General features: G+C 33.2%; 1 protein-coding gene across 2 annotated transcripts in view; it reads left to right on the top strand.

Annotated features, from left to right (window-relative positions):
• Window positions 1-17,995, top strand: part of RELCH (RAB11 binding and LisH domain, coiled-coil and HEAT repeat containing) — a 105,435-nt gene that overhangs the window by 31,052 nt on the left and 56,388 nt on the right. For both annotated transcript variants that reach the window (XM_040632457.1, XM_040632456.1), the window contains exons 6-10: window positions 1,630-1,833; window positions 1,938-2,029; window positions 2,636-2,920; window positions 5,758-5,833; window positions 7,090-7,185. In XM_040632457.1, coding sequence (XP_040488391.1) covers window positions 1,630-1,833; window positions 1,938-2,029; window positions 2,636-2,920; window positions 5,758-5,833; window positions 7,090-7,185 — 753 coding nt within the window. The remainder of the gene's footprint in view (window positions 1-1,629; window positions 1,834-1,937; window positions 2,030-2,635; window positions 2,921-5,757; window positions 5,834-7,089; window positions 7,186-17,995) is intronic.

Here is a 17,995-nt window from a genome sequence, read left to right as displayed (position 1 = left end):
TAATCTTGCCAAACAGAAGGGCTTTCATCCCCCTCAGCATATCTGGTTCCTTCAGAGTTTTGTGCTTTTGTTCATTCTTCCCCTTGTCTCTGAAATAATTAGTTCCCTTATCCCTTCATTGCCATGTGCCTTGTAAATACCTAAACCTTTTCTAAGAGAGTACATAGGTCATCACCTTTCTAAAACCTTTCCTTCTACCTCAAGACAGAAATTGACTCCTTACTCTGAATTCTTGACAGCTCTTTAATTATACTGTCTATAATACTTCGGAGTCTGTTTCTTTATGTCCTTACTCTTGAACTGTGAAAGCCCCTGAGTAGCAACAATATTTTATTCCTTTTTCTAAGCACACAGTAGATATCTAATTAATGTTTAATGAATATAGATGGATAAATGGACATATGAATAATATGTGTAATAATAATTTAATAACTTTTTTAAAAAATCTTAATTTGTTTAGTTCTTGTAGACCAAGCACTGTGTTAAGACCTTAATATACATTTTATTTTATCCTTACAAAAACTATAAGAGGTAAGATTTATACCCATTTTACAGATGACCTGTTTAAGTTTCAAATTAATTTATAACACTGATAAATGGAGACAGATACGAATTTTATATTGGGTCCGATTTCTCCAAAGCCCCCACTTTTAATACCTGCTTTATATTTGATCAGATTTAAGCATCAATAATGACTGTTCACATTATTCAAATAAAGCTTCAATAAGAATGTCACATTTAGAACATTCAGATGAATATGCCATAGTTTCTCAAAGAGGGTTTCCTAAATAAATTATAAATAAGTTACAAGATATCAAACTAATACTAAATTTGATGTATTAGAGAAAGAGAGAATGGTAAGACAATATATTTGCATGTGATAAATTACTCTGGAATTTTATAAAGCCTTTCAAAGGATCTTTGCTCATAGAGTGCTTGAGGTGCTATGCCTTCTTGTACTTTAGTAATAAAATTGTATTAGAGTGAATTCAAGAGAATGTTTCATATACAACAAATTGAAGAATAGCTATTTGGATTCTGAAAATTGTCAGAAGCATTTTTAATAATATAAATTACATTCAAACAGCTATAGCAAGAAGGCGAGCAAATTAAATTGCTTGCTAACCACTAGAGATTACACTAAATATATATAGCTTAGAATAATAAAGGAAGAACAAAATTAATGCCATCAAGTAGTTTACTTATAAATAACGGGTACAACTTATGAACTAAGATTTTCTTAATATAGACATGTTCAATGATTTCATGCAAATATTTAGGTATGTTTTACAAGCTTAAATTAACACAATCTTGAAAGTTAAGAGTTTGCATTTTTGAGAGATTTAATAACACGATTGTATGTGCAACATTTTGACATCTGAAACAGTTAAACCTGTTTCTCTAGGATATCAGGAAACTTATAAGAATAATATTAGACAGTGGAAGATGTAATGTAAGTTTAACAATGATGTTTTCCCACTTGGATTATACACTTTGACATTACAACAAAATTATGATTCTGTTGGGTTTTCAAGATATTAGCCTTACGTAAGAAATAAAATGAATCTCAAAAATGCAGGATAAAATTTCTTCATAGTTTTTTTAATATTATAATTATTTATCTTTTAGGATTTTGAACTCTGGGATGATGTAGGATTAAACATTCCAAAACCTCCAGACTTACTGCAACTCTACCGAGATTTTGGAAATCATCAAGTGACTGGGAAAGATCTTGTAGATGTAGCCAGTGGTGTAGAAGAAGATGAATTAGAGGCTCTTACACCAGTTTTAGGCAGCCTGCCTCCAAGCCTTGAAGCTCCTCAGACTGTAGAGGTGAGCATATTAACTAATTAGTCAAGTCCACAAAAAGTATTTAAATTGTGTAAAAGCATGCTATGATATCTTGAGTTTCTGTTTTTCTCCCATTTTGATTTTAGAACTCCTTGCTAGTACAGAAATTAGAAGATAAAATTAGTTTATTAAATAGTGAGAAATGGTCTTTGATGGAGCAAATCAGAAGACTTGAAAGGTTAGTATTTAAACATCATTTCTTAAAAAACCTCTTAAAGTTTTTAAAGAAATTGACAGATTGTATAAATATATAAAATAATATTTCGGTTGTAAGACATAATTTTTCATATTCTAATACTTCTGAGAGAAAGTCTTATAATTGTTTTATATATTTAATATGTTCTTTTTCCCCAAAAAAAGTTATTAAGTCATTGTGGTAATCATGTAATTGGTTTCCCATAGTTGTGTCAGTATTAATAAAATAACTCCTTCACACTAATGTTATAAATATTTCCCACTGATTATTTCATTTAATTCTTATTGTGGTCCTGTGGGTTAGATGGAATTATTCCCATTTTGCAAATACAGGAAAGAAAGTTAAATGCTGATTCAAAGCAGAGTTTATAAGGCCATTTTTATGCTTCATTGGTAAGAGTTTGTAGTTATACTTTTAGGTATATGAGGGTATATGTACCTTTATGTAGTATAGAAAAGCTTAATCAGATGCCAGACAGTTTTCTATTAATATGTTATACCTTTATGCATGAAACCTAGTATGAGGTTTATGCTCTTGCCAAAGTTTTAAAAATACAGTTGTTCTCTGATAATTTCTTTCTTTCTACAGTGAAATGGACTTCCTCAAAAATGAACACTTCACCATCCCAGTAGTTTGTGACTCTGTTCAACCTTCTTTGGATCATAAAGACTCTGAAGACAGTGGACAGAATCCAGTTATAAATAGCTCAGACAAGCAAAAAGACAAAGATACCCATCTTTCAAAATCAGATGAAGTTGATTCCAATATTCCTAAGGAGAATTTCCCAAATTCTGTCCCCAGGAGAGAAAAAGAAGAAATGCCATCTTCTTCTCCATCAACTAAAAACACAGTCCATTTTGATAAACCCAATAGGTTAGTATGCAACCAATTTTTTGAAATGCATCTTTCAGTTATTTAATACCTTACCAAATTGGAAGAGCTTCATTTCTTATTTTTCAGGTCAGATGTATGAATTTTTACATTTGGCATGAACTTAACACATAGCAAGGTACATGTCTCAAAAACACATATCACAAAGTAATTACTAAGTTCAGTTACATTAAGGAGGATTAAGACATAAATGGGGTAGCTTCTATCTTAGCAAAGTACTTAAACCCATAAAATAATATGTATGTTCTATGTGCTATAAACTCCTGTAGCCAGTGGTTTATTTTTAAGATTTATTTATTTGAGAAAAAGAGAGACAGTGTGTGCACAAGCGGGAGGGCCAGAGAAAGAAGGAGAGAGAATATGAAGCAGACTCCCTGCTGAGCACAGAGCCAATGCAAGGCTCCATCTCAACGACCATGACAGACCTTGAGGTCACGACCTGAGCCGAAACCAAGAGTCAGACACTCAACCAGCTGCACCGCCCAGGCAATCCTGTAGCCAGTGATTTTTACCTTTTCTCTATTCATTCATTAACAGACTCAGTGGAAGGTTTTGATACTGCATAGTTACCAATGTAAATAGGGGAATTGTTTCTGCTCCTAATCCCTTTTTCCTGGGTCTGCTTCCATTACTAATACTGTATTAATAGTATTAGCTTGATTCATTTACTTAATTTTATTGGGTCTCGGTGATTGAAATCAAATGAGATAAGTGATACCTGCCCTTTATGATCAGGTTTTCTAGTGGAGGAGACAAAATATAATTTAAAAATTTTTTAGGTTATAATGTGAAAAAATTGTTTTAAGAAAGGAATATTTACTCTGCTCTTTTTTATATTTTAGGCACAGTTGTAAATTCTTTCTTTATCCTAACTTGTAGCATCCTCATAAATATCGTGTGGTGCAATTCTGAGCCACAAGTCATCTTTCCTCCTTCTGTTAAACAGACTGGATATTACACTAGTGTTGGGATTTAATAGGAAAGCATGACTGATTTCTTTTAGACTTAGAGGTACTCATTATTAGTAAGAAATATTTGATTTTTTTTTTTTAAACAAATCTTTCCACTGATGAGCCACAACTTTTTGTATACCTACTAGCCATATTTTTCTTTAGGTATCAGGGAGGTTACAGAGTTGAAATAGATATGTCCCAGTCCTCAAGTTGCATTTTTTCTACTATGGATAAGATAGAGTCGTAAAAATCCATGTTACGATACTCAACAATAGTGGCATTTATAGTAGTTCTTTAGTGTTTAGGAGTACTTCCATATATCTCTTTTGATATGCAAAGCCACTTTGTGGAGAAGGGTGGTTGTTAAATTTGTTCGACTAATTTTTTTTAGCTCTTAACTATGTGCTAGGCAGTATTAACAAGGAATATAATGAAAGGCAAAACATGGGGTAACCCCTTCAGTCACAAGGATAATAGTGTGAGAGAGACCAACAATCAGACAGTCATAATAAAATATGAAAAATAGTAATATAAGAGAAGTTCAGCTTGCTTTGGGAACACACAATCAGGGCACCTAGCCTAATCATCAGAACAGGGAAGTTTTCAGGGAAGAAGTGTCTAACCTGAGGCATGACAACTAAATAGGAGTTAACTAGACAAAGAGGTAGGAGGATGAGTGATCCCACTAAGGGAGGATAACATGTGCTAGGATTATACCACACATTTTGGTGAACTAAGAAGAATTTATTAAGGTTTAAGCAAAGACTAAGTCATATAAGCCATGTTAACTCATTTTAGAGAGCCTGGGACATGATGGTATCTAAGTTTTAGAAAGATTCCTCTAAGGTAGAGGTGATTAGACGGTAGCAAGACTGGAGGAAAGAAGACTAATAGGGCGTCTTTTGGAAGACTCCAGGTAAGAAATGGTTGAGGCCTAACTTGTATTTGAAAGAAGTAGGTAGAATTTAAGTTAGAAGGTAAAAGCTTGATTGGATTTGGGGTGAAATGAAAGGGAAAAATAAAGGCTGATTTGTGGTTTCTGGGTTGGTCAATTAGATGGATCATGGCTGTTCCCCTGAAAGAATATGGGAGAAGGAACATAGATGAGCAAATAGACTCAAGCTTTGGTACATTACTCTTTGTGATCATAGAAATTATTGAATCACTTTGTAGTATATGCTAAATAACCTCTATTTTGTAACGTTTAGTGTTAGCCCTTTTCTTTGTAGATTGAGCACATAAAGTGCAACTCATAGTATATTTTATGAATACTACTACATAGAAACTAGTGTTGTTTTAGAGATACAAATGTTTTAACCTCATTTTTTAAGCGTAAGTAAGCTAATTATTTTCAATAACAAAAAAATACTTTACAATATACTGTGAATGTTGACTGAGCCTCTGCTTCATTTATCTTTAATTTTTACCTCTTTTATGTGGGTTTCTAATATTAAGGTTTATCATTATCATTAGGTCTGCAAAACTTTAATTCCTGTCAGAAACTTTGTATCCACTGTTTACCTTTCTGGGACCAGAGAGAATTGGGGAGAAAAAAGTCCTCATTTCAGATTTTACAAATACTTTCTATAATCATTGACCTGTTCTACATTTCAGGTTTCATCTGTTGACGTTTACGGGCTGTTCACATAACATAAAACTTTTTTAAAATCGGTTATTGCTAATTTTTTCCTCTGTGTAATTCTCTAGTGAAGTGTCCTTCAGGTCATTGGTAGCTGAAAAATCCAGTTAGCATTTGTGGGGCAGTATTAATGCAGGAATAGGAGTTATAACATGCAACTTACCTTCTCCTAAATGCCAGTGGTAACTGTTTGGTATTGTCCCCTTTTCATCCAATTTTTCTTCTAGGAAATTGTCTCCTGCTTTCCACCAAGCTCTACTCTCTTTTTGTCGAATGTCGGCAGATAGTCGTTTAGGATCAGAGGTAAATTATACCATATATTCTTGGAACTTTCTTAAAATATTTGGTTTTTCATTTCAATATCTCATCCAAAAACAGATGTGATAAGACTCCATTTCAAATAAACATCTATTTTTTAAAATAATGCTCTAAGAAATAATTTCTAAAATTTTAAACTTTTAAGAAAGTTAGTTATTATTTCTGTCCTTTGGATTAAGATTTTGTTTAGTATTAAGGTGACCTTTTGTAGTCTGTTTTTAATTTGTTATGGCTGACATATGGTAATATGCCTCTTCTTGATATAATTTGGAAAACCAGTGTACATATTATTTATATTTCAGTTATTTTTAGATTAGTCCATTATTTTTATTAATTAGGAGTGGTTATCTTTTTTTTATGAAGAGTTTATTTGAGAGAGCGAGAGTGAGAGAGAGCACAAGTGGGGTGGAGGGGCAGAGGGAGACGGAGAAGCAGACTCCCCACTGAGCAGGGAGCCCAACGACCATGGACGCTGGATGATGCTAGGCTCCATCCCCGGGCCCTGAGGTCATGACCTGGGCTGAAGGCAGATGCTTAACTGACTGAGCCACCCACGTGCCCTGGGAGTGGTTATCTTTGATTGCTGAGTTTGTTAGCTCTCAGATTAGTTTTCCTCAGCTGCTTCCTAATTGTTGGAGGCTCATCTTGACAGGGTATTTAATTATTTCTTTCTATCTTTATACTCACTCTTCCCCTTTTTGGTTGTTTCGTGGTTGATTCCACTCAACCCCTTGTGGGCTTCAGTTTCACAATGTCATTGCTAGTATGAAAGAGCTAGAGGATGGTTTGGATGCAATTCTGGCAAGCCTCACGGCAAGACTGGGTCAGCCTCCAGGGGCCTCCTCTTGTATGCAGCTTCACTCTACAAACTGTTGCCATAGGCATAGATCGTAGCTATGTAGGGCATCTTTTCAAGAATAAAAAACTGCTGAAGTTGCCTCAGTCCTATGTTATCTGTAGTTGTTCCCAGAACTGCAGCCTAGTAGGACTCCTTGGATTCACGCCTGCTTCTTCCTGGTGTTTTCAGTCCATTTCATGTTTACAGAAATGTTTATCCTGTGTGGGAGCACAGTTCTTGTTGTTGTTGATAGGGATGTCTTGTTATTACCATTACCATCAGAAGATGGAATTTTGGATGTGTGCTTGGAGCGGAGGTGGCAGGGTCTAAAGCATGAACTTCAGGAACCATCATTCATGGAAGTTCTACACCATCATCATTTATTAATTCTTTGGTTTTCTAGGTGTCTCGGATTGCAGACAGTGAGAAAAGTGTTATGTTAATGCTGGGGCGCTGCCTGCCACACATTGTTCCTAATGTGCTGTTGGCAAAGAGAGAGGTGAGACACATAAATGTGTTTTCATACCAGTAATCTCATCATGTTGTCCATTTTCTGTCATTTTGAAGTTTAGTGTTATATTTTTATTTTGTTAAAGTCTATTACTTGCAATCATATTCTTACTTTTGTGCATGCATCTCTGCTCCTAGAGAATGGTTTTACACCTCTGTCAGGTGAGTTCAGTAAAACTGCATGGTATTCATGTTTTTCCAATTTTGCTTAAAGCATCATTAGCTTCTGCAACACTAACTATTACTGTAGGTCCATTTATGTGCAATGAATACTGTCCGTTTATTATATTACCAGTGAACTAATTTATTTTCTCTCTGCTCTTGATAAGATATGCTTGATATGTATACAAAAATAGATCCTCTTTGTATTGAAAATTAACTGGGACTAATAATGTAACTTTTTTCCTAAATGTACTTGTAGTGACCTATTATAAATGTTAGTTTTATTATATTTGTTTGTCAATAATCACACTTGTCTTACGATAAGATAGTTATAGTATTGACAATAACTTTTGAAAGTACCTTCTTTTGCTTTTTTCATAACTTTGTTATTGACAGATGCTTAAAATATCCACAATACAGTAGCCAATATCTTTTAGTACTGTTATGAGCCATACTGTAAGGAGTTATCTTTAGAGTTATATTTAGCCAAGAAAAGAGTAGTAAAAAGTTATCTATAATTTAAATGACAGTGGATGATTTATTTGTAACCAAGTTTAATAATTTATTTGAATTATTCAATTTATAAAATTAACTTCCAGTTCACAAATTTTTTTAATAAAAAATGGGTTAAGAATATTTTAGAATAAGTCTTCTATTATCTTCTTAATATTTACCACTGATTTCAGTCATATTTCATGGGACCTACAGTATGATAGGTACACAGTGCATTGGCAAAACCCATATAAAGCTTATCCTGAATTATCTGTTTAGCACAAGAAATTTGTACTGATCCTCAAGAAAACTTACATGTAGAAACTTACATGTAAAACTTACATTAAAAATTTTTATTCCTATAGGTGTCTTGAATTTAAAAAAAGATTTAAAAGACTTTTCTTACTGGTGGTTTTATTTTACCTAATACATAAAAATAGTTGTGAGATATTAATAAGTGTGGAAGATTCCTGTATCTTGAAGGATCAGTGTCCAATTTCAGATTGTTTTTCAGTTCTGTCTGGCAGAATGATGTTTGAGCTTCTTTTCCTTTTTTAGCTTGTAACATAATCCATGCAATGCATTAATGTTTGCATCCCTTTTACTATGTTTCCTTAATATAATCTTTAAAATAGCACAGAAACCTAATTGTTATGAGATGCAGTTTAAGCCTTATTTTAATTTTCCCTTTTTTATCATAAAAGATTCTACCACTAAAATCTGATTGTACTGCATGAAGTATTTATAAATTTGCGTCATCAGTAATCAGATACATTATATATATAAATATATATGCAAGCATATATATTTATACATACACACATTCCGTTTGTGGTATGATGTTTACTTTTATGGCTGATTTTAAGTTTTTTGTATTTATAAAATATATACTTATAGTTTCATGAAGAAGTGATCATTTATCTTTAATTATTATTCTGTTGTATCAGAAAATTTACCATTTCTAATATATCAAAGTTGTATTCTCTTGAAATTATATTGGTAAATAATGAAGTTTATCTTAGTTTGGTTTGAAACCAATCCCAGGGCATGAAAGGACAAAAGTTTTATTTCATTTCCTCCTTTGATATTAGATTACTTTTATTTAATATTTCACCTTAATGCCTTAAATATGTATTTTTAAAAAGGTCTTGTAATTAAAGGATTAATATTTTGATTTTTTCTTATTTCTCAAGTTTTATGTAATCTTTTATCAGGATAAGCCTTTTATTAATATGTAAATATAATTAAAATGTCCTTCAATAAACTAACTGATCATAGTAATATCCTAGCTAGTTAAATAAATAAATCATTAGAAACATGATTTAAAGTTTTGATTAACACATTTACATGGCTTAACATCTTTTTAAATATAAAAAGATAAACAGCAAAAACTCTTCCCCTGTCCCTGAGCCATCATTCCACGTGTAATAAATGTTATTAGTTTCTAGTATATTCTGTTAAGTCCTTTGCCCATTTTTTAATTAGGTTGTTTTTGAGTTGTAAGAGTTCTTACAATTCTGGATATTAAATCCTTATTTTATATATGATTTGCAAACATTTCCTTCCATTTGGTAGATTGTCTTTTCACATTTTTGATAATGTCCTTTGATGGATATTTAAATGTTTTTCTTTTGTTGCTTGTGTTTTTGGTGTCAAATCTAAGAATCTGTTGCCAAGTCTGAGGTCAAGAAGATTTATCCCCTGTGCTTCCTTCTAATAGTTTTATGGTTTTAGCTCTTATATTTAGGTCATTGATCCATTTGTATTTGTATGTGGAGTGAGGTAGGAGTCCAGTTTTATTCTTTTCATGTGATTGTCCAGTTGTCCCAGCACTATTTGTTGAAATGTTTCCCGATTGAATAGTCATGGCACCTTTGTCAAAAATCAGTTGCCTGCCGGTGTTTGGATTTATTTCTAGACTCTGAGTTCTGTTCTGTTGGGCTTTATGTTTATCCCCATACCTGTACCAACAACACTATTTTGATTACTGTAGCTTTGCACTAAGTTTTGAAATTCGGAAGTATGAATTCTCTAACTTTTTTTTCTTTTTCAATATTGTTTACCTATTCAAGGCCCCTTGCAATTCCATAGGAGTGTGATACTCTACTTTCATTCTGCTGTAAAGATCATTGGAATTTTGATAGGAATTGCCTTGAATTTATAGATCAGTTTAGGGAGTACTGCCATTCTTTTTTTTTTTTTTTTTTTTTAAGATTTTATTTATTTATTTGAGGTGGGGGTGAGGTACAGAGGGAGAAGCAGACTCCCTGCTGAGCGGGGAGCCCAATGTGGGGCTCAGTCTCCGGACTCCGGGATCATGACTGGAACCAAAGGCAGATGCTTAACCTGCTGAGCCACCCAGGTACTCGGGGGCAGTGCCATTCTAACGGCAGTAATTCTTCCAATTCATGAATTCTTTTCATTTATTTATGTCTTTAATTGCTTTCAGCAGTGTTTTGTAGTTTTCTATGTATAAGTCCTTCACTTCCTTTATTTTAGTTTTTTTAAAGGTTTATTTATTTTAGAAAGAGAAAGGGTGCATGTATGAGTGGCAGGAGGGGCAAAGGGAGAGAATCTTTCAAGCAGACTCCTTGCTGAGCACAGAGCCACTCCTGGGCTCAATCCCTCCACCCATGAGATCACAGCCTGAGCCCAAACCAAGAGTCTGACATTTAACCTACTGAGCCACCTAGGTGCCCCTTTGGTTACTTCATTTATTTTTTTTCTTCACTTCCTTATTTTAATTTATTCTTAGGTATTTTATTGTTTTGGATGGTATTGTAAATGGAATTTTCCCCATAATTTCCTTTCATATTGTTCATTGCTGATTTATAGAAACAGAACTGATATTTGTGTGGTAATCTCTTACCTTGCAACTTTGCTGAATTAGTTTATTAGTTCTAGTAGTTTTTTGTGTATTCTAGTGTGGTTTTCTTTATCCGGAATAACATTATCTGCAAATAGAGTTTTGCTTCTTCTTTCCAATTTTGAATGGCTTTTATTTCTTTCTCTTGCTTAATTGCTCTGGCCAGGACTTATAGTACAATGGTGAAGAGCAGTGTTTTGAGAAAGCAGATGTTTTTGTCTTGTTCCTGATTTTATGGGGAAAGCTTTCAGTTTTTCACCATTGAGTATGATACTGGATAGGGTTTTTTCATAAATGCCTTTTATCTAATTATTAAGGAAGCTTTCTTCTATTCCTCGTTTGCAGTGTTTTTATCATGAAAGGATGTTGAATTCTGTCAGATGCTTTTTCAGTGTCGATTGAGATGATAATTATTTTCCCTTTGTTCCATTGATGTAGTATAATATGTTATTGATTTTTCATGTATTGAACCACCCTTGCATTCCAGGGATAAGTCCCACTTGGTCACAGTGTATAATCCTTTTAATGTGTTGTTGGATTTGGTGGTAGTTTTTTTTTTTTTTTTTTTTTGCACATTTTTGCATCTAAAAATTTATAAGATATATTGGTCTGTAGTTTTAACACTTACTGAGAATTGTCTGGCCTAAACTCCGGTATGTTCTTGAGAATGTTCCATGTGCACTTGAGAAAAATATATCTTTTGCTATTGTCAGTGTAAGTGTTTTATATATGTCTATTAGATTTAATTATAGTGTTCAGGTCCTCTATTTCCTTACTGATCTGTTCAGTGGCTTATTCATTATTGAAACTAGGGTATTGAAGTCTCCAAATATTATTGTAGAACTGCATTGTATTTTTTCAGAAATATTTTGTGCCTGTAAGCAAACTCAAATAAATATATGATCTTTCTTCCATGACTTACACAAATGGTACGACACTCGTACTATTCTTTACTTTTTTTCCATGTAACATTATATTTTTTATCTTTCTTAAGGCTGCATAGTATCTAATATTTTTATAGTCTTTTAAACATGTTTTAAATTAGCATTTTTCAAATGCTCAGTAAGGGAGACATTTTATGTGATGTGCCAGTATGTAATTACGTCTATATAATTAAAATGAAAGTTTGACAAATCAGTATTGCCTTTACTAATTATGAATATATTTTATAAATATTTTTAAACAATAAAGAATATACCTAAATAAACAATCAAAAAGAAAGGGATGCTCTTCATGATCCATTTAATTGTTTTTTTGACCCATTATTTTAAAGGGAATGACATAAAGGTTAATTAAAGCTGTCTAATAAATTAAACTTCTTATTTTTTATAAAAGTAGAAAGCACAGTGAATATAGATATTACTGTTATTTGATTTTGTTTTTTAAAAGAAAAGTAACAACCTCATTCAATCTTTATGTCACAATTATTGCATTTTCTAAATTTAGCATACCACAATATTTCAAATCTAAGATGCCATTAATTGTAACAATTATGTACCTTTAAGAAAGAAGAATTCCAATGAAATTATAACAATCTCCATTATCAGGTGCATCCCAATTTCAGAGGTGATAAAAAGTGAAAAAAAGTTTCCTCCTATCTACTGTTAAGTAATGGTAATCTTTTTTTTTTTTTTTTTAAGTATTTTAAGAGACCTACTTGCCTATTGATTTGGGGAGGAAAAAAATCATGAACAAATTTTCTATTTGTGGCTTATGTAGTTCATCTTAAGGGGTTCATTGAAGAACTCGGATCTTTCAAACCAAATTACAGAATAAATGTATGTATATAGCTAAAGAAGTTGATTTTTCACAATCTCTGCTTTAAATGCATTTGAAGGGAAAATTCTGTAATTTAAAAATGAGATTTCATAAGAGAGTACTTCTAAAAGCATTTTTAAATAATACATCTAAATTTAATTTTTATTTTCATTCTATGCCAAGGAAAGCTGACTCGGAAAAGCAAAGGAGAAGTCTGGGCCTGGAATGGGGATGGGCAAGTGGAAATGGGGAATGAGTCCAAGCTTTCTTTTCGAGATGTTGAAATTGTTCCCAAATTAGATTGGTGGTGGTTGCACAACTCTGAATATACTAAAAACCACTGAATGTACACTTGAATTTTTATGATATATAAAATATATCTCATTAAAGCTGGAAAAAAAAAGAGGCAAAGGAGAGAACCAATTCCCTAAAAGTTTTTTATTTTTTTTTATTTTTGAGAGAGAGAGTGAGAGCGCCACCTGAGCAGGGGGAAGAACAGAGGGAGAGGGAAAGAGGGGGGAGATAATCTCAGCAGACTCCTCGCTGAGCACAGAGCCTGTCAAGGGGCTTGATCCCATGACCCTGAGACCAGGACCCGAGCTGAAACCAAGAGTCGGACCCTTAACTGAGCCACCCTGGTGCCCTTCCCTAAACGTTTTAAATGCAATAGTATCTCTAAAGATCTGCTTATCTTCTGAGAAACCAAACTTTGTTCTTTGTATTGCATTCATGTTTGCTCCATGGTGAATTTTTTTAACTTATGAGTAATCATAGCCCAGGTAATTATAACTATATGAGAGTGGTGGGGAGGAAAAGGTTTTACTTCTACCCTTCTAAGTTCTTTGGTTAGTCTAATCATCAAATTAACTTAAGACAGATTCATAGGAGAAAAATAAATTTAATTACCTATGTATAAGGGGGCCCCATAGCAATATAAGACCCAAGGACAAGCTGGGCAATTAGGCTTATATGCCATCTTGAGCTAATGGTGTAAGAAAGGTAAGGAGGGTGATTCACAGGACAGTAAGAAGAGCAGATGTTTGGTAATTAGGTGTTTGTCCTTTCATACTGATAAGTCATTCAGATAAAATACCTATTTCTTAGAAGTAGCTCTCTTTCTTGGCCAGGCCCCCCATCCAAATACTTTCTGGTAGTTTAAGGAAGAGGTAAAAGTTTTTCTTGGGTCTCCTGGATTTTTATTGCCTTCAGCTTGAAATAGCCCACATGCCAAAATGGCACATTTTGGGGAGACTTGTTCAGAACCCCTTCAAGAGTTATATAAAAGAATAGTAGATATGTAAAGTAAAATAGATAGTATGGTGAAGTAAATAAGCTTTGTCCATCTCCTTTACCTATTTAATGTGTGTTTGTATGTGTATGTTAATTTTGGAAGTAAATCACATGCTCTTTAGCAGTACCAGTTTTTTGGGGTTTTTTTTTCAAAGATTTATTTTGGAGAAAGAGAGAGGGAGGAAGAGAAGCAGACTCCCTGTTGAATGTGCAGGGAGCCTGCTGGGGGCTTGATCTCAGGACCCTGAGGTCATGACCTGAGCTGAAGGCATATGCTTAACTAGCTGAGCCCAGGTGCCCCAGCAGTATCACAGTTTTAAAGTCATTCAAGTATTTTAATAAGGCTTTCTGAAGGTTGAACCTTAGGAACAATTCTAAGATAATAATAAGCCTTAGATAATAATTCTGAGAATAGATACTTTAGGAGGCCTTGAAGTATAGAACTTTTCCAGAGGTGAGTAATCTTGTTTTTTTTTCTTATGTGAGTCTTTGTAATGTCCTACTTCCTTCCTTCCTCCCTTCCTTCCTTTCTTCCTTCCTTCATTTCTTTATTTCTTCATTTTTTATTTTTTTAAGTAAGTTCTGTGCCCAACATGGGGCTTGAACTCAGAACCCAGAGATCAAGAGTCACATGCTCTACCAATTAAGCCAGCCAGGCGCCCCTCTTTCCTTTTTAAATGTATTACTGTCAACACCCTGACAAGCTTCAACTGAAAATCTTAATCAGAGGGTGTACACTTATCCTTACTTGAATTTAAGTTGTAATTTGGTATTGGTTAATATCTAGGCAAAAGACCAAATGGAAAATTTTAAAATAACAGCTACCTAAAATTTTTAAATGAAGCTTAAGTTATAGGAAATAATTTTAATGGAACAATGAGGGCAAGCAGTGAACCATATTTTCCTGGACTAATAGTGTTACCTTTCTAGAACCATAGAATTTTTCTTCTTGACCTGAAGCACTCAAACATTTACTCCTTGGCATCTGATCTAAATGTAATGCTTCCTTTTCTGTTTTAGAATTCTTTTAGATCTTGAAGCCATTGTGTTATCAACATTTCCATGCTTTTTTAATGTTAAAATTTGCCTTCATTTCTCCCACCCAACATCTCATCACTCAGGTTGTTTTAGATCCTTTTTAGGTGCTTCCTCTCCCCGCCTCCCCCTTTTTGTAGTCTAAATATACTAATCTTTGTAAGACTAAGAAAGTTAAGTAAAAATATTCATAAAATCAAATGTAAAATTCTCTAAAGACATTTCCTATCTCTAAAGTGATTTCTTTGTTATCATTAAAAGTTACTTTGTTTTAGTTGTAAAACTGAACTATTTAATTCTGTACAAAATTCCTTCGGCAACCTAAGATTTGAGAGGTGGGAGATCCTTCATATAGAGAGAACTAGCTTTGTTATTAAAAATGCAAAAGTCATTTCCTTGAGTAAAATGTAAATTACTAAGCCTTTTAGATTAATGAATTCTAAAAGCCTTACAAATATCTTTTCCAAAATGACAATAAAGTCATGGAATACCTTCTGCAACAGCATTACTGCACTGATTTCCTCTCTAGTGTCAGTAGGACATCTGTTTTATATTTCACTTCAATACACATTTATTGAGTATTATCAGTTGCTAAAGCATGTTTTAAATAAAATAGTAAGATTTCTGTTGCCTTGAAGTATGGACACAGTAACTTTTTGTGGGGGAGGGCACTACCTTTGAATTTAACGTTATCAAAGCCATAGGTATTTTCTTACCATGGTTATTATTTTTTTTCAACATGCAATATTAAATCTGATTTGCTTAAGGATCTTTTCATGTGAAAAATTCTTAAGCTTTAGATACGATGTCTAACACTGCTCTATTCTCAATACATTTTTTATATGTAATCATTTAAAGACATTTTTAAACCGCTGTCACCTTGAAAAAAAAAAAATGCTATCACCTTGCCTTCTGAAGGAAATTTAGCTACCATCTTTTAAATGTTTCATTAAAGAATTATAAGGAAAGTTTTTAAAGCACTAGACTTCTTCATTGGAGAAATGATACCAAAAGGAGACTATTGATTCACATCTGTTAATATATGAATAGTGTGAAAATGGTAAATACAGACTTAATAAATTCAGATGTCGATGTATTAATACTTCAGAGGCTTGAAAAATGAATTCACAGTAAATAAACATGAATATACAACAACAGACACATGTACAGAATTCTTTATTTCAAGGATGGTACAAATAGAACTTGTAAATAAATAAATGAATGAATTCTACAAATAGAACTTGTGAACAGATAAGATATTTGGAGCCAGTCATAACTTAGCAATTAAAATCCTTGATGATTCTATGAGAAACAAACTACTCTTTCCACTTTTTTCTGCCATCACTTACTGGGCCTCTTCTCAGCTCTGTATTTCTATAAGAGGAAGAGACTGACCTACTTTATACACTGAGTTACAACTGTTTTAGCCGTTAATGTGCCAAGATGTACTCAATTCTCCTTGGCATGGAATATCATCCAAAAATGATTGGCAGTGACTTCCCATATGTTGTTAATTTTGCCAGCAAGAAACAAAAGCAAATGGCAATATAACTTATTACTGTGATTCAGAAAAGTGAAAAGTATTTTCCTTCAAAGTCCTAAATTCATAGAATTTTAGAGTCTAAGGGTATAAGAAATGACAGGTTTCCTCCCATGTGTCAGTTAGGATTGGTTGGTAATGGCTGCTGTGCTGAGAAGTGCTTTGGTAAGTGCTTTGTGAAGCCAACTTTGATCTCAGAAGGAAAAATAATTCACTATTAGCAATAGAGAAGGAAATTGCAGACTGTGTATGAAATATTTCCCATTTCTGCCCTGATCTTAATTCTTTTTATGTTTTACTTAAAGAAACTAAAAATCAGAGAAGGTTGTGATTTTCATTAGGTTTTCAGTATGGCACATTTACAGCCATATTTCAATAAAAGATTCTTTATATTAATGTAGGGCATAAACTTCCTCTTTGATTAAGGACCACTAAGCCTCATGATTTAAAAAAAAAAGAGAGAGAAAATGAAAGGCACAAAGAATAAACAGCAACAGTTATTTTGCTATGCTTGTTTTTGAGATAAAAAAGCTAAATAATTCTTTGTATTTTCAACAGAGTGTGTATGTATGTATTTGCAATTATAGCAAATATCTACATTGCAAAACTTTAAAGAGTAATACAGTAGGAAGAGAATGGAAGAGTACATATGTGGAGACAATGGAAACAGGAAGAAGGTTGAGTAGGAAGCAAGAAAACTCAAGAAGGAAGGATCTGACATGAGGGGAAAATACGAATAAAATATTTAGAGTCTTTCTTGATTTTCATGCATTAAAATTTTTTCTCCTTTTGTTAGTGTCTTTTAGAATAACTGCCTTTTCATCTTTAAGGTTCTCCTCTCAGTGGGATATGCTGATGCAATGTCTCAGTCCTCTCATGAGTATCATTGGCTCTTAGGTAGTCTAAATGGAATCCTCTAAGGATTAGGATAGTCCCTGTTATTAATGATCACCTACTCTGGTATTTCATAAAAGGTTGTTTATTTTTCTCCTACAAAGTCAAGACTAATCCATCAAGCATCATATTAAATCTCTGGTAAAAACATTATTTAACAATATAGAATCTATACTTTGTCTTCCATTCCCAGTACAAAATTATTTTCCCTGATTACTTTTTATTACTTCTGCTTTTCATTTGCTCTCTAATTTAAAACCTACAGAGATGTCCAAATACAAAGATGAGAGAATGAATGTTTTATAAATTTGTTTTTACTATCAGATTTATTCTTAGCTCTTATCTATATCCTTGTACCTTCAGTTTAAGATTTATACCAGGTAATTATAATTTTAAAATAATACATAAAGACTTTAGAAATAATGGAAAGGGACCTGTAGTCATTCCTCTAAGCTGTAGTCTCAACTCTGCTAAAAATTGTATCATCCTTTTCTAAGAGAGCATCTTCAAAATGGGAAAATATTTCTACAGTGTAGACTTTTCTACAGGGTATCATGCATTATTAGATAGTGATCAGTTCATTTTAAATTTTTTTAAAGATTTTATTTATTTGAGAGAGAACACGAGTGGGGTGGAGGGGCAGAGAGAGAGGGAGAAGCTAACTCCCTGCTGAGCAGGGAGCTTGATGCTGGGCTCCGTTACAGGACCCCGGAATCATGACCTGAGCCAAAGGCAGACGTCTAACCCACTGAATCACCCTGC

Source organism: Ursus maritimus, unplaced genomic scaffold, assembly GCF_017311325.1.
Source record: "Ursus maritimus isolate PB19 unplaced genomic scaffold, ASM1731132v1 scaffold_18, whole genome shotgun sequence".
Taxonomy (NCBI): domain Eukaryota; kingdom Metazoa; phylum Chordata; class Mammalia; order Carnivora; family Ursidae; genus Ursus; species Ursus maritimus.
Note: the sequence above shows the minus strand (reverse complement) of the source record. Positions and strands in the feature narration are given on the sequence as shown.